General features: G+C 39.3%; 1 protein-coding gene across 4 annotated transcripts in view; it reads right to left on the bottom strand.

Annotated features, from left to right (window-relative positions):
• Positions 1-263: 263 nt before the first annotated feature.
• Positions 264-27,584, bottom strand: part of CYTIP (cytohesin 1 interacting protein) — a 73,082-nt gene continuing 45,761 nt past the window's right edge. For 3 of the 4 annotated variants that reach the window (XM_077883409.1, XM_077883408.1, XM_077883406.1), the window contains 7 exons: positions 24,622-24,671; positions 24,340-24,394; positions 20,456-20,558; positions 20,154-20,247; positions 17,254-17,323; positions 6,169-6,235; positions 264-3,638 (listed from right to left, as the gene is read on the bottom strand). In XM_077883409.1, coding sequence (XP_077739535.1) covers positions 3,181-3,638; positions 6,169-6,235; positions 17,254-17,323; positions 20,154-20,247; positions 20,456-20,558; positions 24,340-24,394; positions 24,622-24,671 — 897 coding nt within the window. In that variant the 3' untranslated portion in view covers positions 264-3,180. Of the gene's footprint in view, positions 3,639-6,168; positions 6,236-17,253; positions 17,324-20,153; positions 20,248-20,455; positions 20,559-24,339; positions 24,395-24,621; positions 24,672-25,781; positions 26,057-27,584 lie in introns of those variants that run through there. The other variant, XM_077883407.1, reaches the window with a different exon arrangement.

Here is a 27,584-nt window from a genome sequence, read left to right as displayed (position 1 = left end):
GAAATAAATATGTTTTAAACCTCTAAGTGTGTAGAAATTTGTTAACCAGAAAGCTAATATATGTGCAAAGCCTCACTTAAGCAGTCCATGCCTTTTAAAAACCTCAGAGAGGTAGGTATCAAGATGTTGCCCCAGATTTTTGGAAAATCTGCTTTGGAAAGAATCATTTCATTTAAGGTAGATAGGTAAAGAGGCAAAGACAGAAAAATAGATGAGGAGAGAGAAAAAGGGAGAGAAGAGAGCTCTCATACTGAAGAATAGCATTCTTTAGTTCAGAAAGGTTTTTTTTTTATTGCTCATATTTCTATAAGGAAATGGATATATAAAGTACAATAATCTTTTGATCTAAGGGGTTCAATATAGTTGTCATGTATTATTTACTATACGTAGATTATATACATCCATAAATACTTAAGACTATATGATCAATACACATGAATTGTACCCAAGTTTGATTTCTTCAGTTCAAGCTAGGATTTTTTTAATACTGTTTGTACATGCAATTAAGATATAAAAGTATTGCAAAGTAGAAAGTGACAAATAAAAGTTTCAAAAAATAGAGTACCAACCACTTTGATATATTGAGTGGTGTGGTGTTCCTTTAGCCACAGAACAGAGTAATTCTCAATAAGCTTGATTGGAGTTTGGTTTATCAATGCCATACTACAAAAATGCATTTTCATAACCAATTGTCAATTAATGAAATCCACCAATATCACATTATTTGATCATTTCAGGATAAACAAAAAACAAAACACTTCACTTTTCAATTCTTTTCCCAGTAAGTCACATCAGAGTCATTGCACACCAGATTACAGAAATGAAATCTTCTAAAGCCCCACTGAGGTCAGATAGTCTGAAAAGCTGTGCTGTGAGAAATTTACCCGCATTTCCACTAAACAATAGCTAGTTTTCTTATACTTGTGAACACACAAAACATGACATACCCTTCCTTCCTGTACTTTGGTTAAGAAATGAAGAAATGCTTTTCTTTTTTTCCAGAACATCTCAAACTCTTGAGTCTAATTCTTACCTCAGACTATGGTGAAACTTGTCCTGTCCCTTTCCTGCACCTTTTTGGGTTTGATATTTACTGTAAGGAAGAAGAATTACACTATATTTAACACTTAAAGCCATGAGAAAAGCAAATGACCTATAATCTGCTTTCCCAGGTGACTTACAGAAGTTCTCAAAACACCGATCATGTTGTAGAAGAATTAGAGTCACCTTTCCTCAAATAAATTTGATTATTTCTTTCCCCTGGATTTGGCAAAATAGGATTAACAAGATATGTTGCATTCATGTAAGCAGACCGTTAACACAATAATTCTAGTCTACAATGGGAAATTAGCAGTGTTCATCCAATCACAGCTGGTTTGCAAGCCCTTGTTGAAAATAAATGTATTGTTAACCATGCAGTTATCAGTGTGCCTATATTTGAAAACTTGCTTGTGGAGGCCAAGAGAAAAACAAATGTGTTTGTTCTCTCATTTACCAAAGATAATTTTTATCCATGCAGTATCTACAATTTTCTGTTTTAAGTATTCCATGAGGGGCGGGACAGGGGTGGGGTGGAGGGTCCTGTGGTGATGACCACACACAATCAGCACAAGAGTGAAAACAGTATCTAGAAAGACCGAGAATAGGCCAGAGCCAGAAAGCACTAGCTTCCAGTCTCAGGCCTGCCACTGGCCATGAGCACTTCTCTGAATTCCTGCTCTTTATCTGTATGGATAACATCTAACAGGGTTGTTTCAGGGAATCATATGGAAAACATCTTTAACCTGCCAGATATACAGTAAATGGTAGACAGCATTGTTACTGTTCCTGAGAAACACAGCACACTGTTTTCATATGAATGGTTCCTAAGCAGAGCCCACTGGATAATTCGGAGTTCAAATAATTAATAGAAAGCAGGTTCCAATTAGAAATCTTTTTATACTTTATTTTAATATTCATTTCTTACCCTACAAGCTTCCTTACTCTCCCCTTTTTTTCTCAAAATGACTCATTCTTTACTCAATTTATCTAAGTGTGGTTACATTCAAAGTCACCTACCAAATATCTCTATTCCTCCCAAACACACACACACACACACACACACACCCCACAAAGCTTTAACTCAATAAGGACTATTTATTTAATTGTCTGGATTATCTACTCTAGAACACAGGTCATTAGCAGCTGTATCTCCGAAACAGAGAAATCACGGACTGGAACGGGTACTAAATAAAAATGTGATTGAAAAGTTAGAAGTAATATGATACCAATATGTAACCAATAGGCAAGAGAGGGCTGAGGCAATAATTGTTTGGAATATATAACATAAAGTGAGGAGTAATGTGAAAAAATCTATAGGAGGAAAATCCTTTTCCTGGCTCTAATTTTTCAATAGTAAGCTATTTGCTCAAAAAAATGATAAAGCTGTATGAAGGATCTTGAGAATTCTAGACTTGCCATCAATGTTCAGGCAAAACAAAAACTGAGTTAGTAAGAATGACATTCTCACTCATTTTGTTGAGGCTGTCTATAAAAAGGGAAACTTTATCATAATCTTGCTCAGCACTCATCTTAGACAACATGTTCCCATGGATCTCAAACCCTCATATTATTGTACCTTATACTTCCTGCTTTATTGTTGCTATGGATGTGAAAAATAGTTGATGATCATCTTTGTTTATAATCTTTTACAGGTTTAAACAAAAACATTCAAAATGACCTATTATCAAGCCTCCCTGGAGGCTACTGATCTTAAGCAAAGTTTTTTGCCCTACCAATTAACCTATGGAAGGTATCCCTAACAATTATATTCCAACACTCTTTTATTTACACTTGACTCTGGAAAGCTCTCAATTTTTCACATAATCTAGAAAATAAATATCACCCTTGCCTTCACAGGCAGCTTTAGAATGAGCAGGAATGTGCATTAATTTGTTATATTATCCAACTTAATACTTAGTTTCCCTACTTTCTGTTTATAACCTGAGCTTTTCTGGTTAAAAAATGATTTAAGAAGCACAAATTAGGATACAAAAATTTAAATAAAGGTCACTATTGTCATGATATGGGGTTTCAGTTTTGCAACCCATCTGCAATTTCCCACCAGGCTGGGCGGAATTAATCTATAAGAGTCTAGAGATATTTGCGAAATAAGCTAATATGAAAGGTCAGGACAACCCATCAAAACCGACTTTCTTCCTCTTCCACTGCACGGTGAAGGCCAGGGATGAATTTTAAGAGTTGTTTCCGGACACTTCCCCTTCTGTTCTTCCGGGGCAGGGTCCCGAACATGTTTGAGAAGTTGCCCTCCCACAAGGGGGACATGGACCCGCTGCTGGCAGTACTAACACTTCGGTTCCTCCTCGAAGAAGACCTCTTCAGAAAATCATCTCCATCCTTGGGGACAAAGCACTCATCATCTGTGCTTGTCTGTCGACTGAAGCCTCCTCTGCTTGAGTCCTCAGACACACACGTCTGGTAGCCATCCTCGCTGTCCACGGTCATGGAGCTCAGGCAGCTGCTCTCACTCGATAATCGATTCCGGTCCAGGAGGGCTGGGCCTGGCCCGGGCAGGGTTCCAAACAAAACTGACTCATCTATGTCCATGTTTTCCAAACTTGGGCAGTTACCTGTGTTACCTAGAATGCAGAAAACAAAGTCTACTGTGGAATGGGTATGAGCATCATTCCCCATAAGTAAACACACCCAAATTTCTCTTCAAAGGGTGTAAGAAAGAGTAAAGGTGAGTAATATTTTTCCCTGAGTTTCACCTGTATGAATAAGTGATTATTTATGAGACTGCTTGATAAACCTTATAGTGGTATTTCCCAAACTATTGTTCATGGACTAGCTTCCATGTAAAAAATGTTCCCTGGTCACAGAAATAGTACTGGAAATTAAATAAATTTAAATAGCTTCTTCATGTAAGAATAGTCAAGTCATCTGAGAGTATGCTGGTATGACTTGTCAAGCTCCAAAAGTATCACTTCTTAAACAGAAGTGACCCTGCAACCTTTTATTGAAATTCTCACAGAAATGGCATTCTAAAGAGTACACTCAGAAAAAAAAAATAAAGAATATACTTGAGGAAATGCTGTCTTACGGACTTCTTCCATTAAGTTCCTCTGATTTTTAGTTACCACATTTTTCAAGGACTTATAAAATTCTTATAACATCACCCGAAGTGTATGGGAAACACATGTAGCCTCCACCTGTAGGCTGATTATAGATAATTCAAAACAGAAAGGGTATCTTCCAACCTCAATATTCCATGTTTCTTCCTAGAATACTTTAATACTTAAATGCTCTGGAATAGTACCATACCCAGAAAACATCCCTGTCCTCAAATAAGTAACAATTTATTTGTAGGAGCTGAGTTTTATCTGCTTAGCTGATTTTTTTCATCAACCTTTCATAACCTGCATCTGGGCTCTCCAAGCTCAGATTTTAATTGCACACCAACATCCTGTCCCTGCCCCGCTTGCTTATGCACTGAGCTGGCTGGTATGCTGCTAAAAGGAAGGGGATTATTTGTTACACTAGCCTGAGAACACGGTAATTAGAAGGGGACTCTGCTTCAGGAACAGCAATGGAACACTGCACACTCAGAAATGGTTTTACTCTGCGCTGATTATTTCTCTACTGTCACTTTCCTTTGTCCTTGATGAGCAATACAAAAAGAGCCTGATTTTCCATTTAATCTGCAAGGTTGAAGATGGCCAGCTCTGCACTGACTCGTCAGAATGCTTTCCTTTTTTCCTAATAAAACCTACTTTATTTCATCTGGCAACAGCCTGATTGGAAAGCAATTGAGAATCTCATACCCTGTGTATTTATTCTAGGTCTAGAAAAAGCAAACTAAAGAATTCCTTCAATCTCTCAAAAAAAAAAAAAAGTGTAAAACAATGGCTTTAATGAGGAGTCATTCCCCTTAATCCTGAACTAAAGATCTTGTCTACAGAAGCTATTCCTATAGAACCCCTGGACTGCCTATACACATTAGGCCAAACCTCATCTCCACTCTAGAATGTTCCAGAAGCAGACGCAGAGGTTTCCCAGACATCCTCAAAGTCTACAGAAATCCAAGAGTGGCTGGATTTAAACCTGTGTCCTGCTAGGAAACGTCAGACCCCCAAAAAATCTGCTACGATTGTTTTAAAATATTAATTTAAAAAATAATAAAATATTAATTTAAAAACAGACAAGAGAAATAATTTATATAGAAGCTTCATTTAAAAAACAGAATTTCAAAATAAACATCAAAGCCATATATTAGTGCCTAATTATGAGTTAAATGTATCTTTTATTCTGTAAATAAATTATTACCTGAAACAAACAAAGCTAAAGGTTATAAATAGACTTTAGCTCAGGGTTATCTGAAGAAGGTATAACCTGTATTTCACACTAAACCACTAAGCCACCGAGGCGTCCCCCAATTTTTTTTTAAGCAGGCTCTATACCCAGCACAGAGCTCAACATGGGGCTCGAACTCATGACCCTGATATCAAGACCGGAGCCAAGATCAGTAGTTAGACACTCAACCAACTGAGCCACCCAGGTGCCCCCAAATCAATTAATTTTAAACTCAACCTTTCCTTTCAGAATTTACACAGCAGCAAGAGCCATGCATTTACTGTTAGAATGATCGCTGGTATTTCCCGTCTTGGGTTTGCAGGCATGAATAAGCATTTCTCTGCATTCACATAACTTATATAATATGTACAAATGGTAGGGGCTCTACCCAAGAAGCAAGCTACCATTCCAGCCTCAGTAATTTCTGAGAACTACACAACCCTGAGCCACAAGCATTCTCAGAAATTTAATTCATCTATTGTAATAGTAGGAAAATCAGACTATTATTCCCACTGTTCTTCTAAAATCTCCAGGTGCTTCTTGCAAGTGTGTGCACACATGTGAGTGTGTGTGTGTGTGTGTGGTTTTGTGTGCATATCTGTTATATGCATGGAAGAAGGGATGTGACTTGACTTACTCTCTGAAAGCACAAGTAAATCCAAAGGTCATGCCAAAAAACCCCCAGAGACCAGTATTTTTGATCCATGCTAGACAATGTTTTCTTATAATGATGATAATCTTACAACAACTAAGAGGTCGAAATACCAAAAAGATGAATGTTAATGTGGTTTCTTCTGAACAGGAAATCACACTTACCATGAAGCAGACGCTGTTCCTGTAACTGCAGAGATCTGAACTCCACCCATTTTTTCTTCAAGGTTTGCTGATAAAAAGGAAAAAGAAGTGTTAATTATTGGGAATCCCCAGTGAAGGTAGCAATTTACCTCTAGATGTTGCGATTTGTCATTAATATCTTTCCTTCCTTCCTAGCACTAACAAACTCCTCCATTCATTTGAAAGATTATTTTCTACACAAAAGGGAGATATTGGGAACATTACTTCTGCAAGAAATAATCTAGTAGCATCAACAAGTTGAAACTATGACAAAGGAAACAACCAGCAATAGAAACAATGGCATTTATTTATTTATATATTCTTAAAAATATTACAGAACCATATTGCTTGGGTTTGTGTATATTTACCAGCTGTTGAGGCAAGGATTTACACTCTGGGCTTCCCCTGTGTGTAAGATGAAGGCAATAATAGTATCTAAACCCTGGGATTATCCTGAGAATTGGTAGAGTCAGTAGGACAGAAAAGGTGCAAAACAGTGAACAGAGCTTAGTAAATGTTCAGCAAGTATCATCATTCTATCAGCCTGCACTGTTAAAGCAGTGTTTATCGCTGCACACCTATGTACTTTTCAAAACAAAAAGGGGAAGCCAGCCTGTCTGAAAGGTTTCCTTGGAGGGCTAAACTTAGAACACCGCTAAGCACCCTGACTTCTTAGCTGCTTCCTTCCTCAGCTGCCCAGCACATGCGAGCAGCGGCCCAGGGTGGCCATGAAGTGGCTGCTGTCATGGTCAAGACTGCTCGTGAGGCGTGCCCTCTTCCATCAAAGGGGGTGATGAGAATCAAAGCAAACCACACAGAGACATCTGACAAGGACAGTTAGAGGCTCACTCTCCCTCCCGCCCTTCGGCCTTGCCCTGCCGGCTCAGATCCCCACATCAAGCCCAGCAGACAGGCACAGCTCAGCTTTGCCTATGGCCACTTAATCCCAAGGAAAGGCAGCCTAGTTGGAAAGGAGCGCTCCCTTGTAAGAAGCAGTCTAGGAAAGGTAGATGGAAGCTATAAAGGAAGAGCAGGGGACAAAAGTACATTTGGAAGGGGAAGGCCTAAGGAAAAGAAAATAATAAAATCACAAGAATGTCATCAAGTGCTTAAGGGAACTGGTTCCTCAGTTTGGAGACTGAACACTCACTGGGCCGGATTTCCAAGCTTTGGTAACCATAACATTTAGCATTAATTTAGGATTAATTTAGCATTAATCCTTATGATTACATATATAATATGCAAGCACTAAATCAAAGCCATAAAATGCCCAGCTTAGTTAAAATTTCTTGTTCTTTCTGCACTATATGATAGTCAGCATGGCTATGAGACTGCTGAGCTGAGCCACAGCTCCTTTTATTTGTGCAAACTGTGGTCCTATGAAGGTCAGAGTTATGGACCCACAGAGAAAAGAACCAGCAAGGATCTAGTCCCTTCCTTTTCTCTTAAAGGAATCTATCTCCTGCAAGAGAAGAGAGTCCAGGGGAAGAGCATAAGGATAGGTTGACAGTCAAAACTAAATACAGAGAGAAGAGGAAACTGTATTTTTGCACTTGCTATTCAGAAATACGAAGTCAGGCCTTGCCAAATAGCTAATTTTTGTGAAAATAAAGGTTTTAAAATATCGAATCTGTTGATTTGGCCCAGTCATCTAAGTACGTCATCACTTAAACCAAGAAAACACCAGTGTAAAGAGCAGATGTGTCAAAGTGACTAAGAGTTTTTAGTCTCTCTCTCAGCTTCCCCATTTTCCTCACAATCTGTTTCTGCCTGTTATTAACATTATAGTTGTATATTTGGACAAATGAGACCTCTCACCATTAGAAGGAAATTAAAGCACTTGGGAGCTCTAACCATACTGGGCCCTATCACCTCATTGTATCAAGCTCGGAGCCTGGGATATAGCAGCTGCTCAGTAAATATTGATTGAATAAATATATCAAAGAATGGCTCCCTGAAATAAAACTCAACTATCACAGATGGATATTTTGAGTTGGATATATTTCCAATGTTTTCAATATACATAAGACATACAGCTATACATTTCCATCTTTACTACTTTTATAGTGCTTTCATGGATAATATGCCTTTTAATTTTCTTAACTGTCCTACAAATTTCCAGATTATAAAATAAAGGTGTAATGTAGTAAAAATACTTCCCAAGGGCTACAAACCCAATAAAAAGCAGAGCTAGATTAAAATGTAGCTCCTCTAGCTAGCACAGGGGATGTGCTGTTTTCATGTTGAACATTTGAATCATAGGTCATAATAAAGGGAATCCCTGAAAAACATGGCTCAGAAGGGACCACTGTTTCTAAAGAAGAGCTTGTGGCCTCATGGAGTCTTTGAAAGATGAATACATAATTACATAGGACACACAAACAAAATGTCACTGTGTGAAGGGGGAGCCAACTTGACCTCAGTTATAGGTCAGATCCAGACATTTCTGGTTCAAGAGGTGAACTGGAAATCTCATAATTTTCAAGATTAGAAGAGGAAAAGAAATGCAAGAAGATAAGAAGGAATGAACTCAAAGATCTGCTGGGCCTGGAGAAACAGAAACAGGTAGGTAGGAATTTGGATCCTGTGGCAATATATAGTTTAAATGCACTTATTTATCTGAAGCAAAGAATAAAGACAAGTTTCCTGCTTGAGAAAAGAACCTTGGCTGAAGCTCTACTACCATGAAAAAGACAGTAAAAAAAAAGCTGATGACGGTGGCTACGGCTCATGTAGACATGCCCAGAGAGGCAGGAGAACATAAATGTAGCCTTATAACTTGAGCCAAACAGTACACTAACCCTCTAGGAAAGCATGCTAGCTGCCACACCTGGCTCTAGATTGGGAGCCTTGACAATGCAGGGTGCAGACAACCCAAGTACAATACTGAGTGGAGGTGAAAGACCACCATGCATGGGAAGTGAGCAATATAAACTCCAAAAGGTATGAAAGACAACAAAATTGAAAGTCAGGACATCGATTCTCTCCAAAGAAAAGGAAAACAGAAGACTGTCCAAAGAAGACTTTAAAACAAAAATATTTATAGTCCTCGGAGGAAGAAATGAGATCAATGTCAATCAGAACAAGAAATCTGAAACAAAGAAATAAAACAAGAACAGATGAACATGAAAAAGAATGATCTGAAAATAAAAAAAAATAACTCTTAAAACTCAATGGAAACAACTCATTCTGTACAGAATATAGACATTACTGAAGAACTCAACAAGAAAGTAACAAAAAACATAAAGTGATACAAAATATAAAAGAGTGGTTAAGAAGCAAGGAAAAGAAAAGATGCTCAAAAATGTCTAACAGGAATTCCAGATGATAGTTCAGGGAATGGTGAAGAAGGTATATTCAAAGAGATCAAGCTGATAGTTTTCCAAAACTAAAGAAACTCACAAGTCCTTAGATTGAAAAGGTACTGCAATGTCTAAGCAGTAAAGATTTAGAAGCGAATCTAGACTTAATCACATTTCAGTGAACCTTTAGATCAGTAAGACAAAAAGAACATCTTAAAAGTAACCAGAAAGACAAAAGATTGCCACAAATTGAAATGCTGGTTTTTGAAGACTCAAAAACAAAATCCTCTAGAAAGAACTACCAAGAAAAAAAAAGAGAGAAAGATAGAGAGAAGGCACAAAAAGAAGTACAAATAAAAATGAAGACAATCAAAAAAAAAATGAAGACAATCTTTTTTGTGAAGAAAAGAAAATTATGAGAACAGAATTTTTATTATCCACACATACAATAAATTTGAATTAAAAATTTAAGAACAAAAAACATTAATTCAATAAAACCAGCTCCAACAAAACAAAACAAACAAAACAGAAAGCCCAAGAAATCTTATAATTAATAAAGAAACTGAAACAGAGTTGAGAAGTAGAAGTTTAGAAGCTAGAAGGGCAAAAAAGAACCTTAAGTCCAGATGATTCAGATAGTTATAAGAATTTTACCAGAGAAGAAAAAGAGAAAGATTCTCCCCAGCTCATGCTAAGAGTCCAGTAAACATGATACCAAAACTAATGAAAGATAGTTTGAGAAAAGAAAATTGCAGCCCATACTACCTATAAAATGAAGCTACTTTCAAAAATTCTAAAGAAAATATTAAAAAATCAAATCTACAATTAGATAAAAACAATCACAAATTATGACCAGGCTGTATTATTCTGGATACACAAGGGTGGTTTTACATTAGAAAATCTTTAAATGTCATTCACCATATTGACAGATATTTTTAAAATAAATAAATGAGAATAACACATGCAGAAGAAAAGTGTGTGATAAAATTTGATACACAAGCACTATGAAAACTACTAGAGGGGGAAAAACTCTGGGTGGCTCAGCAGTTTAGCGCCTGCCTTCAGCCCAGGGCGTGATCCTGGAGTCCCGGGATCTGGTCCCATATAGGGCTCCCTGCAAGGAGGCTGCTTCTCCCTCTGCCTGTGTCTCTGCCTCTCTCTCTCTCTCATTCTCTCTCATGAATAAATTAAAAAAAAAAAAAAAGAAAACTACTAGAAAATTTAGTATGGAAGAGAGTGTCTCAAATCTGAAAAGTATGTTCATAGAGAGAGCTCATTCCTGACAGGAAAAAGTAGAAATCCCCTTTAAAATCAAGAACAAAACAAGGATGTCTATTATTTTTTTAAAAAAAGATTTTATCTATTTATTTGACAGAGAATGAGCATGTAAGAGCACAAGCAAGGGGAGCAACAGAGGGAGAAGAAGGAGGCTCCCCAGTGAGCAGGGAGCCCAATGCAGGCCTCAATCCCAGGACCCCAGCCGGGATCATGACCTGAGCCTAAGGCAGATGCTTAACTGACTGAGCCACCCAAAGTACCTATTATTATAGTTTCTATTCATCACTGTATTGTGAACCCTACCCAGTGCAGTATAGAAAGAGAACTGTTTGTTAACCTTAATAGTCACTGTCTTCACAGAAAACCCAAAATTATCTACAGATAATTTGTTAGAAATTGTATAGTTTAGAAATAGTTTGAAATATACAGTTTGAAAAACAGCATAAAATTGTTTTACATATCCATACATCAACCTCAATCAAAATGTTTATTGTTTTTATAAAGAAACTATAATATGAACAAAAATCATAAGCAGAAAGGAATATATCTAGTGAAAAATATATAGGATCTATTTGCATAAAAGGATTACACTTTATTGAAAGATGTAAAAAAAACAATTAAAAATGGTAATATTATGGGCAGCCCTGATGGCCCAGCAGTTTGGCGCTGCCTTCAGCCTGGGCTATGATCCTGGAGACCCAGGATCCAGTCCCACGTCAGGCTCCCTGCATGGAGTCTGCTTCTCCCTCTGCCTCTGCCTCTGCTTCTGTGTGTGTGTGTGTGTGTGTGTGTGTGTGTCTTGAATAAATAAATAAAATCTTAAAAAAAACCCCACAAAACATTGATTTAAAAAATAATAATAGAAAAATAAAAATGGTAATATTATGAACACTTTTCCTCTAAGATCAGGAACATGACATGGATGTCCACTTCCACCACCTTTATTCAACATAGTACTAGAATGCCTAGCCACAGCAATCAGACAAGTAAAAGAAATAAAAGGAATTTAAATTGGTTAAAGAAAAAGTAAAACTGTCAGTATTTGTAGATGTGATACTATATATAGAAAACCCTAAAGATTCCACCAAAAAACTATTAGAACTAATAAACTTGGTAAATTTGCAGGATACAAAATTAAAATACAGAAATCTATTGCATTTTATATACTAATAATGAAATAGCAGAAAGAGAAATAAAACAATCACACTTCTAATTGCATCAAAAAATATCTAGAAATAACTTTAACCAAGGAAATGAAAGACCTACGTCTAAGAAATAGAAGACATTGATGAAAGAAACTGAAGACAATGCAAATTAATGGAAAGATATACAGTGTTCATGATTTGGAAGAATTAATACTAAAATGTGCAAAGTACCCAAAGCAGTCTACAGAGTGGTAATCTATCAAAATCCTAGTATTTTTTACAGAAGTAGAACAAATAATCCTAAAATTTGTATGAAATCACAAAAGACCCCAAATAGCCAAAAAACAATCTGGAGAAAGAACAACAAAACTGGAGGTAGGTATCACAATCTTAGAATTCAAGATATACTATAAAACCAAAGTAATCAAAATAGTATGATACTAGCACAAAAATAGATACATAGATCAATGAATTAGGATAGAGAGCCCAAAAAAAAAAAAAAAAAAAAAAGGATAGAGAGCCCAGAAACAAACCCACATTTATATGGATAATCAATCTATGACAAAGTAGTTAATAATATATGATGAGGGAAAGACAGTCTTTCATAAATTGGGAATATTGGACATCTACATGCAAAAGTATGAAACTGGAACACTTTCTTACAACATACACAAAGATAAATTCAAAATGGATTCAAAGACCTAAATGTGAGACATGAAACCATAAAACTCCTAAAAGAAAACATAGGCAGCAATCTCTTGGACACTGGTCTTAAAAACATATTTTTGGATATGTCTCCTCAGGTAAGGGAAACAAAAGCAAAAATGAACTATGGGACTTACAACAAAATTAAAGGCTTTTGCACATCTATGAAGCAAAAAGGAACCTACCAAATGGGAGAAGATATTTGCAAATTACATATCCAATAAAGAGTTAATATCCAAAAAATATAATTTATACCACTCAACAACAAAAAAACCCCCACATAATCCCATTAAAAATGGCAGACGACCTAAATATACATTTTTCCAAAGAAGAAATATAGATTTTAACAGACCCATGAAAAGACATTCAACATCACTAATCATCAGGGAAATGTAAATCACAACTGCAATGAGATATCACTTTACATCTGTCAGAATGGCTTATATTAAAAACACAAGAAATAACAAGTGTTGGCAAGAATGTGGAGAAAAAAGAACCCTCATACACTATTGGTGGGAATGTAAACTGATGCAGTCATTGTGGAAAATAGTATGGAGCTTTCTCAAAAAATTAAAAATAGGAATACCATATGATCTACTAAGTCCACTACTGAGTATTTATCCAAAGAAAACAGAAAGACTAATTTAAAAGATATACACACTCCTAAGTTGTAGCATTTTAAAAATATAGCCAAGATATATAAGTAACCAAAGTATCCATCAATAGAGGAAGTGATAAAGGTGTTGAGATATGTATATATATATATATATATATATATATATATATATATATATACACATACACACACACATACACACAGTGGAATATTACTCATCCATATAAGAAATACTATCTTGCCATTTGTGACAACAGAAGTAGGCCTAGAGGGTATCATGCTAAATGAAATCAGAGAGAAAGACAAATACCATATGATTTCACTTATTAGTAGAATGCAAAAAAAAAAAAAAAAACCCCACAATCAAACAAACAAAAAAGCAGAAACAGATTCATAAATACAGAGAAGTGGTGGTTACCAGTGAGGAAGGGAGACGGGGAAGGGGAAAATAATGGTGAGATCCTTCATCACTAAGAAAACTCACTACCAAACAGATGTTAAGTGTTTTCAAATTGAAATATCTACACAAAATGTAGTATCAATCAAAATTCCAAAATTTATCTATAGAACTAGATAATCTGAGTCTAAAATTTATATAGATGGTCAGAAGAACCAAGAATAACCTGGAAACCTTGTTTAACTGGATAGCAATATTTATTGCAAAGGTATATATACTGAATTTGAGAGAAACAATGGATCAGAATATGGAGCCAGTAAGAAAATCCATGCATATAAGAAATTTGCTTAAAAACAGAGGCTTCGCTGTAGGAGCATTGGGGGGGGTGAGGGGAGGACTAAAATAAATGATACTTGGGAGAACAGAATATGGAAATAAAAGAAATAAAGTAAAATAAAAAGAAAAGAAAATTAGAATCCCATATCTACCACATACACAAATTAATTCTGGATGAGTTGAGGACTTAAGTATAAAAAAAAGGAAAAACTTTAAAACTTTTGGAAGAAAATATAGAAAATGCAGATTACCTACAAAGGATAAACAATAGGAGCTCTTTCATAAGCAAAAATATCAAAGGCATAATACATTTAAAATGCTAAGGAGACAAAACAACAACTGAGAATAGTTTAATCACCTAATCAAACTCTCCTTCAACATTAGCAGTAAAAGATTTTTGGGGGTAAGCCCTACTTACTCTTGCTAAAGGAAGTCCCACAGCGAAAAAGTAAACCCACAGAGAAGGGAGAGAAATAAGCAGCAAGCACGTCAGTTCAACACGAGTGAGTGTTATGTGCTCACTACCAGCTACTCAGAACAACCATTTGTAGTGTTTCATTCTAAAAATTGATAAAACAATAATAAAAAAAGATGGAGTCTTAAGATGAACATTTAAATGTTGAGGTCTTCTGGGGATCCCTGGGTGACTCAGTGGTTTAGTGCCTGCCTTTGGCCCACGGCGTGATCCTGGAATCTCAGGATCAAGTCCCAAGTTGGGTTCCCTGCAAGGAGCCTGCTTCTCCCTCTGCCTGTGTCTCTGCCTCTGTGTGTGTGTGTGTGTGTGTGTGTGTGTGTGTGTGTGTGTCATGAATAAATTAAATTAAGTTTAATTTAATTTAAAAAATAAAAAATAATAAATGTTGAGGCCATCATGATGCTCTGAGAGAGGATGGGTGTATTGAAAAATTTATCCCTCATTTGAAAAAATTGCTAAGTATGGATATTACAACTTCAAGAGAAAACATTGAAGGAACAGAAATTGCTTAGAGACATGAAGTGTGTTTTTTGCAGGACAAGGCTATATTCCATGAAATCCAGACCTATTTGTTCAGTTATGTTTTGAATAACACCACCAATTTGTTTTGTTTCTTTCCTTTTTCTGCAGAGAGGTAGAAGAGCTAGGTTTACTTAATAAAAGATCCTCACTAATATTCTCTTTTTTATAAAAACAAATTATGTTTTAACAGCTTTAAAAAATAAATATAATATGAAGTACTGCTTATTCCATACAAAAACTTAATGATAAAATGTTAGAGGCATTCCCTTTAAAATCAAGAATAAGATTATCACTATTTATAATAGTCCTAGCCAATGCTGTAAGAGAAGAGAAGCAAATGGTATAGTTGACGCTTGAACAATACAGGGGGTTGGCGTGCTGACCCCTGCACAATAAAAAATCCACATATAACTTTGCCTCCCTAAAAGCTTAACTACTCATAGACCTACTGTTGACTGGAAGCCTTATCAATAACATAAATAGTTGATTAATATATATTTTATACATTACATTATATACTGTATTAATAAAGCAAGTTAGAGGAAAAAAAGTATTTTTAAGCAAATCACAAGGAAAATACATTTATAATATTGTAACATATTTATTAAAAAAAAAAAAACCCTGCATATAAGTGGATCCATGCGATTCAAACCTGATGCAGTTCGGGAGTAGTTGAATCATCAGGGGTAAATGAGCAAATTTTTCAGTATCTGCAGATGATGTTATGCCTATGTAAAAAAATCTAAGGGAATCAACAAACCTATTGGAATAGAGGGCTCAGCGAGACTGTCAGATTTAAAAAATTACTCAAAAATCAATAGCAACAAAATAAAAGATCTTTTAAAATTAAAAGATCACCTTTATTATAGCAAGAAAACTTAGAAGGTACATCAGAATAAGTATAATAAAAGATATATAAATGTGTATACAGAAATGATGAAATGTTTTCGAAGTACCTAAAAGACCTGAATTAAAAGGCCAAGATTCGGGCAGCCCAGGTGGCTTAGTGGTTTAGCGCCGCCTTCAGCCCAGGGCATGATCCTGGAGACTCGGGATCGAGTCCCACGTTGAGCTCCCTGCAAGGAGCCTGCTTCTCCCTCTGCCTGTGTCTCTGCCTCTCTCTCTCTGTGTCTCTCATGAATAAATAAATAAAATCTTAAAAAATAAATAAATAAAAGGTCAAGATTCTGTGTCTGAAGGAGGAAAGGTGAACACCATAAAGATGTCAATTGATATTTATTCTATAGATGTCAATTCCGATCATCATCTGAATAGAGGAATTTTACAAACTAATTCAAAATATCACAATAAGTAAAATGGCAAGAGTATAAAACCAGAGTTGACACAGAAGGAAACAGGCAGGGCTCACTGAGGAATTAGATACGAGGGGGGTATACAAGATAAAAGATAAAAATAGTAATTCTATCCTCACGGGCTCAATAATTAAGAACACATACTTCATAAAGAAAATTCATAAATGCCAGTTGTCACTAAACACAGTCCAAGCGACAACCCGCCTGGAAGCCCTGCAGTCCCTGCCCAGACTGGCCAGAGCACGGCCACGTGGGGCAGGTCTCGGGGAGAGGGGTCAGGCGGGCCGCGGGACACTGACTCAAACGCATTCGGACGGGGGTCTGCACGTGACAGGCTGGCCAGAGCCACAGGCTAGCAAACTGAGATTCTCAAGACCCTCAAAGAGCCATCCCAGAGAATCTTCTCTGAACATCCTGCATCAGGTGCTATCTCCTGGAAACGTTTAACTTTCTTTCCCACTCCACAGTTGCTTGCGTGTTTGCCACGAGAGCAGATTCAAGGACAGCCACAGGAGCAGAGGGAGAACGGTGTCTGTAGGAAGAATGAAGCAGAACAGGACACGGAAGAGAACAATGGAAAAGCAAAACTTCCAGGCCCGCCTGCACACATGCAGCACTTGGAAAAATGTGGAAAAGACCAGCGACTCCTCCTTTGTTTTTTGTTTTTTCCCCAGACAAATGTAAATCAAGAGAGATCACAGGTGCATGAGTGAAAAGTTCTTCAAGTGACGTGCCTTCCTGTTGCCTTCCTGAGCCTCATAGAAACACGGAAGGAGGAAGGAAGAAAGTGATTTGCACTGGTTTATGGAATTTAATATTCCTGTAAAGGTAATTGTGTGGCTCTTGATAATTCAGCAGTTTAGACTCATCAAGACATTTCATCTTCAAGGGCTATTTCAATCCCTCAAATAGATTTTTATTCTACTACTCACACATTCAAGGATGAAAAATGTGCCTCATTGTATTAAATTAAATTACCTTTAAAACTTGCAGTTTTGCTTCAAGCTCTGCTCTTTTGAGAATCATTGTTCCATTAACAGTCTCTATCCTGTTTTAAGAAAAAAAAAAGGGGGGGGGGACAGCATGAGAGATCCTTTCAAACTAGCACCATCCTTATGGAGCACTACACTTTGAGCACAGACAATACTTTGAAAAGCAACCTAAATGTTATGATTCTCATGGTGTTTCAAGTACCTGGACCTAGGTCAAATCTTCCGACAACATTCAGAGAAAGAAAATGGAAAAACAAAAAAATCCCAAAAATCCCGTTGAGAGGGTGGTTGAAAAGAAAAGATATTGGTTAACTTGTAAACTGTAGCTCTTTTTTGTACAGTTGCCACTCTATGGCAATGATTATTGGTCTCTCCTGGAATTTACTCTTATGAGCTCTGACTGAATCACCTATTTTATTCAGTGAATGCTCACGGGGCATTTAGTACGTGCCAGACTGTCGACACCATGCTAAGCATGAGTGGTCCAGCAGTGAGAACAACATGTAATGGGAATTTTCAAACAGTGGAATCAACATGCCATTTCTTGGAAAAGGGAAAATCCTTCTTTCCTAGGATTCTAGGAACCTGTGTCTCTGGAAATTGCCTTCATTTTGCAACTAGAACAAACAGAGCCAGAACCATTATGAGCCAATAGCCTTCATATGACTCTCACATCTCAGAACCTTTTAAGTTTATAAACTTCAATCCTAGAATTATCAGTTTAATGGCGTTTGTTTCTCCCTATACCAAATGCCTTTCTAAAAATAAAAAGATTTGTTCTATCCTGAGTGATTTGATTTGTCTTATGGGCTCATGTTGAGGCCTTTATTTTGACTACTAAGTCAATAATCTGAATAGGATAAGACATTTCATGTGTGAGTCACACACCTAAGCATTTTTAAAATATCGGTTCAGATTCCTTCTGATAAGTTAGCTGGAACTATTATATTCAGATGCAGAAATTTTTCAAGTCATGGTAAAACAATAGCATTAAATATGAAGACCTATTTTCCTCTATTGCTAATAGCACCCTTCCCAAGATAACGCGATGACAATTCAAGCCAAGATGTCTGCTTTCTCATTAGGGTGGACTTGTGTCTGGACATTTGGGAGGATCCTATGAATCCATTTCAATCGGACTCTAATGCGCATCTGACCTGCCCAAGCAACAGATGTCTATGCACAAAACCACAGGCACACATCAGTTGTTCGCTTCAGTATTTACACAGATGTCGCTCGTTTTCCTGATCTCTGGATCTCCATTTGTCTCCACCCCTTACTCCCCAACTGTATGCCTGTGTCCTGCCACTTTACCCATTTGGAACGTAGCTTTCTGTTTCTAACTGCCACCTTTCCCCCTTAGACTCTCTATGGCTCCAACCTTATAGATGCAAGCTCTCTGGAGTAAAGAGAACCCCCATCCTCTACCCTGAACTCACAGGATCCAGAGTTGGACTAAGTCCCCCACCATCAGGAGTCATTTTTTAAAATGACACCCACACACTCCCAGGACATCTTTGAAATTTTAGACTAGGATCGCTAAAGGTAGAGCATCCCGCAGATTTTCTTTCTGTTGGCAGCTTGCAATGAGCAGCTGTGGGGTAGCTGAAGAGAATGGATCCTGGCATCCGGAGCAGGTGGTCAAATCCTAGCCCAGTCACTTATGAGATCATTGATCTTAATTCCACCTAATTTAAGCTTCAATCGCTTTAATCTATAAATAGAAAAAAAACTAACCTCACATGGTGCCTGTGAAGAATGAAGGAGATCATGTAAGACCCACCTTGGTTAGAATAAATCCTGAACTAAGCCTGACAAGACCCATGCTCTGTCCCCTGGCAAGCTCCCTGCCTTCATTTCTTATACTCTCTCTAATCTACCAACCAGCCATCACACTGGTTCTCTCTCTCTCTCTCAGCCATGCCAAGCCTATTTTGAGAATTCAGAGGCCTCTCTCTTTGCCTCAAATGCTTTCACCAGGAGTTCACATGACCATCCCTTCTTTTAGGTCTCAGCTCAGATTTCCCCTCCTCAGAGAAGATCCCTTTAAACACCCAAGCTACAGGAGCAGCCCCCTTAATCACTATTTTATCCCACTCCTTACCTTACTTTCTTAACAGCAGTAATTAATAATTGAAATATCAAAACTAATTCTTTTGGAGGCTTTCCTTGTCCACCTCCTTCCACAATTAATAAAGCGCTACGAGAGTTTTTGTCTGTCTCTCCTAAGTCTATCACAAAACTGGAAACATCATATTTGCTCAGTAAATATCATTTAAATGATTGAGCAAATTCCATCTTTTAACTAATACTGAAGTCTTATTAGAAAAGCCAGTCAAATCTCTAGCTGAGGAGGCCAATCTCCCATTAGTAAGTCTGGAATATTAGTAGGTGTGAGTGTGTGTGTTGTAGGGCAGAGAGGATTGAGCAGACTTTTTTCTTCCTTCCAAATGGGACACTAGAAAAGAGTAACAATTGCCTTGTGGTATAAGAGCAAAAACTTCAGCCCTTCTGACCTTTTATTTGTTCTAACCACAAGATTATATCAACCATGGAAATTGGACCAGTTCCTCTCTGACCAAAGAGAATGTGTGCCAGTTTAATTGAATTTGACATAGAAAAATAAATTTTCTAAATGCTATCCCTCCCACTCAGACGTTTGGGCTATTGATGTCTTCTGACTTCAGATGTTGACAGTATGTTCAAGTTTGAGGAAACCTTGAGAAACAAAAGGAACTGATAAAAAATGTCTGTACCCAATCCCAAAGTTATGGTGCACTGCCTCCCTTCTTGTGATCCTGAACAAAAAGCCTATTCATTCACTCAACAGGCATTATAGGAGACTCTAACATTTTTGAAGCCCCGCGGAAGCAGATGGATAGTTACGTTAACAGGTTTCCTGAAGATCTGATCAGGTCAACAACTTGTTTGTGGGTAAAGCCTTCTGTGTTCACACCATTGATATTTGCAAGGACATCACCTGGGAGATGCCAAGAAAAACGAGTCGTTAAAATGCTGCCTAAATAATCCCTCCTGACACGAAAAGAAAACAAGCAAGCCCCAAACCTTAGCAACATAAAAGAGCTAAGAAAATTCAAAGCAACGATCAAATCTCAACCTTTGATATCAGAAAGTTTTCTTTTCTTGCTATTTAAATAATTCCTAACAAGAGCAAAGCTACAAATTACCAGTTTGCAGGCCAGCATGGTGTGCTGGGCTGTCCTCCTGGATTTTGCAAATCAGAGTGCACATCTCTAGGGAGCACATGTTCTGGTTCTGGAGCCTGTAAGTCTGCAAAAATTAGAGTGATGCATAATTACTATTCAAAGAACTCAAAATCTCTGTGTCCAAAAATAAAATGGTGTTGATTACCTTAAGCAGTACAGTAGGTAAGTACAAAGAACAATTTGGAAAGGCTTTCTTGAATATAAACTGAACCAAAGATACCAATCTTGATATTCTATGATGCAATTCTATGATGCCAACTCCATTCATTTAAAAAAGTGTGGTGGGGGGCACCTGGGTGGCTCAGTCAGTCAAGCGTCTGCCTTTGGCTGGGGTCGTGATCCTGGAGTCCCGGGATTCAGCCCCATGGGCTCCCTCCTCAGCGGGGAGTCTGCTTCTCCCTCTCCCTCTGCTCCTGGTCCCCACACCCCCACTGGTGCTCTCTCTCAAAGAAAAAAGAATCTTGGCTTGAGACAAAGTAGGATAAGACTGGCTCGCTCAAGATTTTGAATGTTCAAGCCCAAGAGATCACCTGATGCTGTCATTATTTGGTATCTGTTAAGAAAAATCAGGTTTCTTATTTCCCAATAGGATAAAACAAAAGCAAATAAAAAAATCTCTGTGTAGTTCTCCCAAGCTAAAGTACTCATTACAGGAGCATATGGAACAGTACATATCCAGGGAGGGAGATATGCCAACAATAATTATTTTAAATCAGAGCTCTGCAAATAATGACAATCTGCCCTGCATTTTTTCAAAAGTACTATAATTGACGCGATTACCTTCTTGTCTAAGTGGTCTCGTATGCCTGCCCTGAATACTCACCGGTTCGTTAGTTCGCCAACCAAATTAGAAAAAGTTATGCTTCGTCTCTTGCCTCAGTTTGGCAAAAACAGTTTGGTTTCTTTCTGTTTTTATTTTTGTTTCAACTTGTACCACGAATACTGCACAAATATTGCTAGATACAGTGGCCCGATGACCTATACCAAACATATTTCCTTTTTCACTCGTTTAAGTTATGAAGCCTATTCTATTTAGAACCAAAATCAGTATCCAAGTTAAGTAATCTGATTCCTAAAATTAAGCCACATTACAGTACTGCTTCCTCATGGAGAAATTAAGGTCTGATCTTCATTCCTTATTTTATAGACCCACAGGCTCCAGAACCAGAAGTCAATCGCATGCAAGTAACTGCCAGAAGCTTGACTTGGTTAACATCTGAGGAGTTGCTATTCACTCTGCAAGGCAGCATTTAGAATCCCCATATCATAAAGGTAGAAAAGACCTTCTAAAGATCATTTAATATACTTCCCATCTATGACAGAGACCTCTTTAATGGCTTTTCTGCCAGAAGTCTTCCTAGGGCCTGGACCCTTCCAGGAATGGAAAGGTGATCTAGATCTGGTACAGGAACCAAGGCTCTAACAGTCACTCCTTCGGGAAACCACTCCTCTAACAGTTTGAATTATTAGCAGTGAGCGTCTACCCCTCCAGGTCCAGTGACCAAGGGAGTACAGTGAGAGAGAAACGTGCTGATTTCACAGCGGGCATATATATCTGCAACCAGGGTAAAATGTGCGGCTTGGCGACAGAGAGAAAAACAGAGGCCCCAAAGTTATGAACAGAAATAGTCAAATACGTCTTTCTCTTTCACCAGAACTTCTTGGTCCCATTTTTAGAAGCCAATGACAGAACAATCCACTGCATTTCTTAGAGATACAAAAGTCACGTTGCCCTCTCTCATGTCCAATGGCCTTCATGCTAACACCTGCCACTGGCTGACCTATGGTACCAGGCATGTTACTAAGTACTTTACAAGATGTGTTATTTCATTTGAAACTCCTAAAAACCCCACAAGGCAGCGTTGAGAGAACAGGAACTTGTTTCTATGAATCTAACATTTGTGCCGCTACCGTACCCCCACGATTCTCACTAGCAGTATAAAACTAGCACCCATGGAAATTCAGAGGAGGTGGACTTAGCTTCTTTTCCAACATGCTAGAAGACCAGGACCCAAATACGTGTGACCGACGGGCACACAATCGGGGTACATGAGGCTCTATCCGGTCTTCTAAGAGTTCTCAGGGCATTTCCCCTATTTGATGACTCCCGCAAATCTTAGAAGTGCTAAAGAATGGATTATGGTGTGGAGCTGGCAGTGAAAGTGTACACCAAATAGAAATTGGCAGAGGAGTGGGTTCCTGCTTTTCTGGAACACGCTGCAGTTCAGAAATGAAATCATGAGCTCATGTTCATCTACCAGGGATCAAGGGGCTGGAGCTTGTAGTCCACTAATGGAAGTTTTGACTCTCGCTCCCTTGTAGAGTCGGCATCCGCGCTGTGGGGGAGAAACATGGGGAAACAGTGGCATATATCATAGAAGAGTGAGAAAAATAATCCCCATTTGTTACATTACATAGGATCAGGGAGTAGTCATTGATCCTGTTTCCAGCAGCAACTGTTTCAAATCCTGCGTTTAATTCTCATTTATTTATTTTTTAAAGATTTTGTTTATTTATTCATGAGAGACACAGAAAGAGAGAGAGAGGCAGAGACACAGGCAGAGGGAGAAGCAGGCTCCATGTAGGGAACCCAACGTGGGACTCGATCCCAGGACCCCGGGATCATGCCCTGGGCTGAAGGCAGGTACTCAACCGCTGAGCCACCAGGGCTGCCCAATTCTCATTAAAAAGGAAGCAGTCACAAAAAAGCATAGACTGTCCACGTCAGAAAGGGAGTGGTTCATGCAGATGAGGAATAAGTGAGAGTACGCTGCTTGTAAAACCTGAGAGAAAAATTATAGATTTCATCAAATTTAAAAATAGAATAGCTCAGAAAGTGGAAAGCATCTTTCCTCCTCCTGGAGCCCTCTCCCTATTCATTATCGCTAGAGTTCCACTTTGCTTCCTTATTCAGAAAGCATGTTTTACTCGGCAGTTTCCTGTTCCTAAGGTTCAAATACACACTGACTTTCCCATTTGGGGGTTGGTATTCAGCCACCAGAGTTTTCTGAAAGCAGCACCAAGGCTAAGACCTAGAGGCTGATGTGCAGTGCAAGAGCATGATAATGCAAAAGAAATTTCAAATAATAATTATAAGGTGTTGTCATTAAGAAAAAAGCCAAGAGGCACCTGGGTGGCTCAGTCGGTTAAGCCTTTGACTCTTGGTTTCAGCTCAGGTCGTGATCTCAGGGTCATGAGATCAAGCCCCGCATGGGCTCCATGCTCAGCATGGAGTGTGCTTGGGATCCTCTCTCCCTCTCCCTCTGCCCTTCCCCCTGCTCATGCACACGAACACTCTCACTCTCTCTCAAAATAAATAAATCTTTAAAAGAAAAAGAAACAGGTCCCAATTCCTTCATTATATCTGAGACACAATCATTAGTATTTAAAAATGTAACAGGAGTTATATATGAATACATGTAGCCTCATACACACAACTCTACACTCTTTCAAGTATTTCTTGAATAACAAAGTACAGATTTAAAACCTGATATATGGTATAAAAGTGATTATCCAAAACACATCTGAAATGCAGATATATAAAAATGCACACCTGTAGAGAGTGTTTCACTCTAAGTACTTCTGATCAGTCTCAGACTTAGAGGAAAACTAAAGCAATAAGAACAAGGAGCTGAGCATGTCTCGGGAGTTTTATTTTATCTGCTTCAATGTTTTCTTTGCCTGATGGTACCTAGCATGCTGAAAAACTACCTCAAACCACAGCATATTGAAGAAAAGTCACAGTGTTCATCACTCTCTAATCCTGACTTCATTCTTCCTTTGCAAATATAACTACCAGCACCACTTTTCTTCATTAAAAGTCTGGAAAATTGAAAACTGCCCACCTGAATTTCAAATCCAAATGTCCCATTATCTTGCTTTTCCACGGTAATGAGCTTTCTGTAATAAAAAATTAAAAATATGCATGAAGATCAAATAATCACACTTGGCACATTCTTATCACGAAGTAACTGTCACAATTACAGATAGCTGACATTCGTGCAAACTGTAGTATGTAAGATTGTGTGTGCATGCGTGTACATGCGTGCACACCCAGTCCACAGTCTAAAGAGCTGTGGTCCTAAATGCCTTGGTGAGAGACCAAAAAAATACATGAATCTCTTTACCTTTGAGACCAGGAAAAGTCACCTAAAGAACTTGATCTCGTCAAAGCAAGCTGAAAAATATAACAAGCACACAGTTATTACAAGGTCCCAATACACATCTATAAAATGTTCTAAATCACAAAGGACTTTGTTCTTTATCACCTTCTTTGGCCCAGCTCTGGGAAATTGTTACGTAAAGGAAGTCATTTCCATTATCTATTGGTAGCGAAGGAGAGCCAGAGCCAGGAAAGGCAACATTCAAGCATTAAAAGGCTACAAGAGGCTCAGATAATGAGACACCATGGCAAAAGAGTTCCCATAATGTGGCAAAACCCCAAAGCTTCCCAAGAGAACCTCATATCTAATCTGTAGTTAAAATAGCCCCTGAAAGATTAACCATAGCAAGTTATAATCACACGGAAATCCAAAGAAAACACCACCCATAGAATGGCATATAAAACTCCAATACTTGATAGTTTTTTGACATACTGATGAAATGACTGTATTTATTATTAATAATTCAATATGTTACTGTTTTTAGCAAGATAAACTAATCTGTAAAGAACCAACTCCTATTCAGGAACACCATTCAGGTGAAACCAGAGACTCAAAACCTCAGTTCTGTTTTATGATTTACTTTTACAATAATTTTGGAAAAGTGCAATGAGATTTCCAGCCAAGAAAGGAAAGGAATTACAGAATGGTATAAACAGTGTGAATTGTCACCCTCACTCCCATGCATGCTTTGGAAAGAGATCATATAAACATAAACTTCCAGGATACATTCTACCCTTGTGAGTAGAAAAAATAAACAAAAGGCGGCACCTCGTTTTTCAGATAATTGCTGTGAGTTTTGGTGTGTTTTCATTTTATTCATTTAGGAATTGACACATGTTAACTGGCTCTCTCTCAAGTCTTGGTCTGGGGACCCAAAATGTCAGCTTATGGTTCTAGCTAACCCATGGGGTTTCACTGTCAACCTGGTATGCTTGTCATCTTTCAGTGAATACATAAAAAAATGTCAGGACATCGACACATAGTCCAAACAAACACAAACAAGACAAACAGAGAATGAAAATCAGGAGAAAAACATGTAAAAGAAATGAATGCACCAACAAAAGCCTCATTAAGGCATTTGTTAGGAAAGAAGCCTATTACCACTGTTAATGAATTTGAATTACCGAGTACCAAATGGCAGCGTTCTCACAAACTTCCTGGAATGGCTCCGTGTTCAGAATTCGGCTATTGATCACTAACGCCACAGTAAAGAAGAGCTGATCTTCTCTCATGGATTTGATGTAAATTAACTACATTTTGCAATTGCTTGTCTTTTCAGTTCTGGACCTCACATCATTTATATCACCCTGAAAACTGCAACAGGAAGGCTCAGAACAAAAGAGTCTCTAGATTCGTGAAAAAAGTATTTTCAATTTGCTTTTTTTTAAAAAAAAGATCTTATTTATTCATGAAAGACACACACACACATTGGCAGAGACAGAGGCAGAGGGAGAAGCAGGCTCCATGCAGGGGAGCCCCACGCGGGACTCGATCCCGGGACCCGATCCCGGGACCCAAGGATCATGAACCGAGCAGAAGGCAGACGCTCAACCGCTGAGCCACCCAAGGGCCCCTTTTTTTTAATTTGCAAGGACTGACCGTAGAAGGCCTACTGTGATGGCTTATTTCAGCCTGATTTGTCCTACCTACTGCACAAGCATGCGGACCACTGAGCTATGTGATGGGGCCACCTTCTTACGGAGGGGACAGCAAACGACATTCCCAAGCGTTCTCCTCTCTCCCCTATGCTATACTCACATGGTCTTCGTCTATGTTCATTATTTGCATCTCCCTGGCTTTTATCCTTATTTCCGATTTTAAAGTACTTCGGGAGGTCAAATCTACTTATATTACTTATACTTTTTAAAAAACGTTCCTCTTGCTATCAATATTCATCACCTTATTCAGTATATTCATACTTGTGAGACGTGGATGCAGGTTCATACAAAGGGAGGCTGGGCCAAATACCTCCCCTCCGTCCGTAATTACAGTATCCCTTGGGCCTCCTGGGGAATGTTCTCGTTTTCCTCTCTACCCCAGGGCCTAGTGCTGGGCCTGGAATAGGGCGGAATGTTACAAATGGCTGGACAGGGCAGCCCGGGTGGCCCAGCGGTTTAGCGCCGCCTTCGGCCCAGGGCGTGACCCCGGGGTCCCGGATCGAGTCCCGCGTCGGGCGCCCCGCGTGGAGCCTGCTTCTCCCTCTGCCTGGCTCTCGGCCTCTCTCTTTCTCTCTCATGAATAATTAAAATTCAAAGAAAATAAAGCTCAGCCCAGGAAGAACGTTCCCGACCCGAGCCGCAGGACCGCAGCGGGGGGCAGGCGGGCAGGGGCCCAGCCGCGCTGTCCCGCGGTCAGGCTCGGGTCCCCGCGACTCCCGGCCCCCTGGGCTTGCAGCGCCCCCAGGCCAGCGGCGCCCGGACCGGACCGCGGCGAGCACCCGCCCGACCTGCAGCGGGGGGAGGGGGCGCAAAACAGAAACCACGCCCAGCTGCTCGGACTCGAAGCCAAAGTCTCTGAAGTCCGCGAGGCGAGGCCGAGAGGCCGAGACCCGGGCCCGAAGGCAACGTCCCGGGTTCGGGGTGCGAGTCCGGCGGGCGCCGGGCGGGGCAGGTGGCGCAGCTGCGCAGGCGCGAGCCCGCCCCGACCCCCCCCTCCCCCCGGGAGCCCGGCTCCGCGCCGCCTTGGCCGCGCCCCGTGTCAGGCCCGAATCCCGGAACGCGGAGACCCGAGCGCACCTCAGCGTCCGCCTGACACGTGCGACGCCGCGGCACGAAGCCTCGGGCGGGCTGGAGGGGCGGGCGCGGGGGGCGGGGGGCGGGGGGCGCAGGGGGACCCGGCTCTGCGCGCAGCCCCGCCCCGGCCCCGCCCCCGCGCGAGCCCCGCCCCCTCTGCCCCCCTCCCCCCGCCGGGGCCTCGCCCGCGCCTGC

The sequence above is a fragment of the Canis aureus genome, chromosome 34 (genome assembly GCF_053574225.1).
Source record: "Canis aureus isolate CA01 chromosome 34, VMU_Caureus_v.1.0, whole genome shotgun sequence".
Classification (NCBI taxonomy): Eukaryota; Metazoa; Chordata; class Mammalia; order Carnivora; family Canidae; genus Canis; species Canis aureus.
The sequence above is the reverse complement of the archived record's forward strand: the minus strand, read 5'-3'. Positions and strand labels throughout refer to the sequence as shown.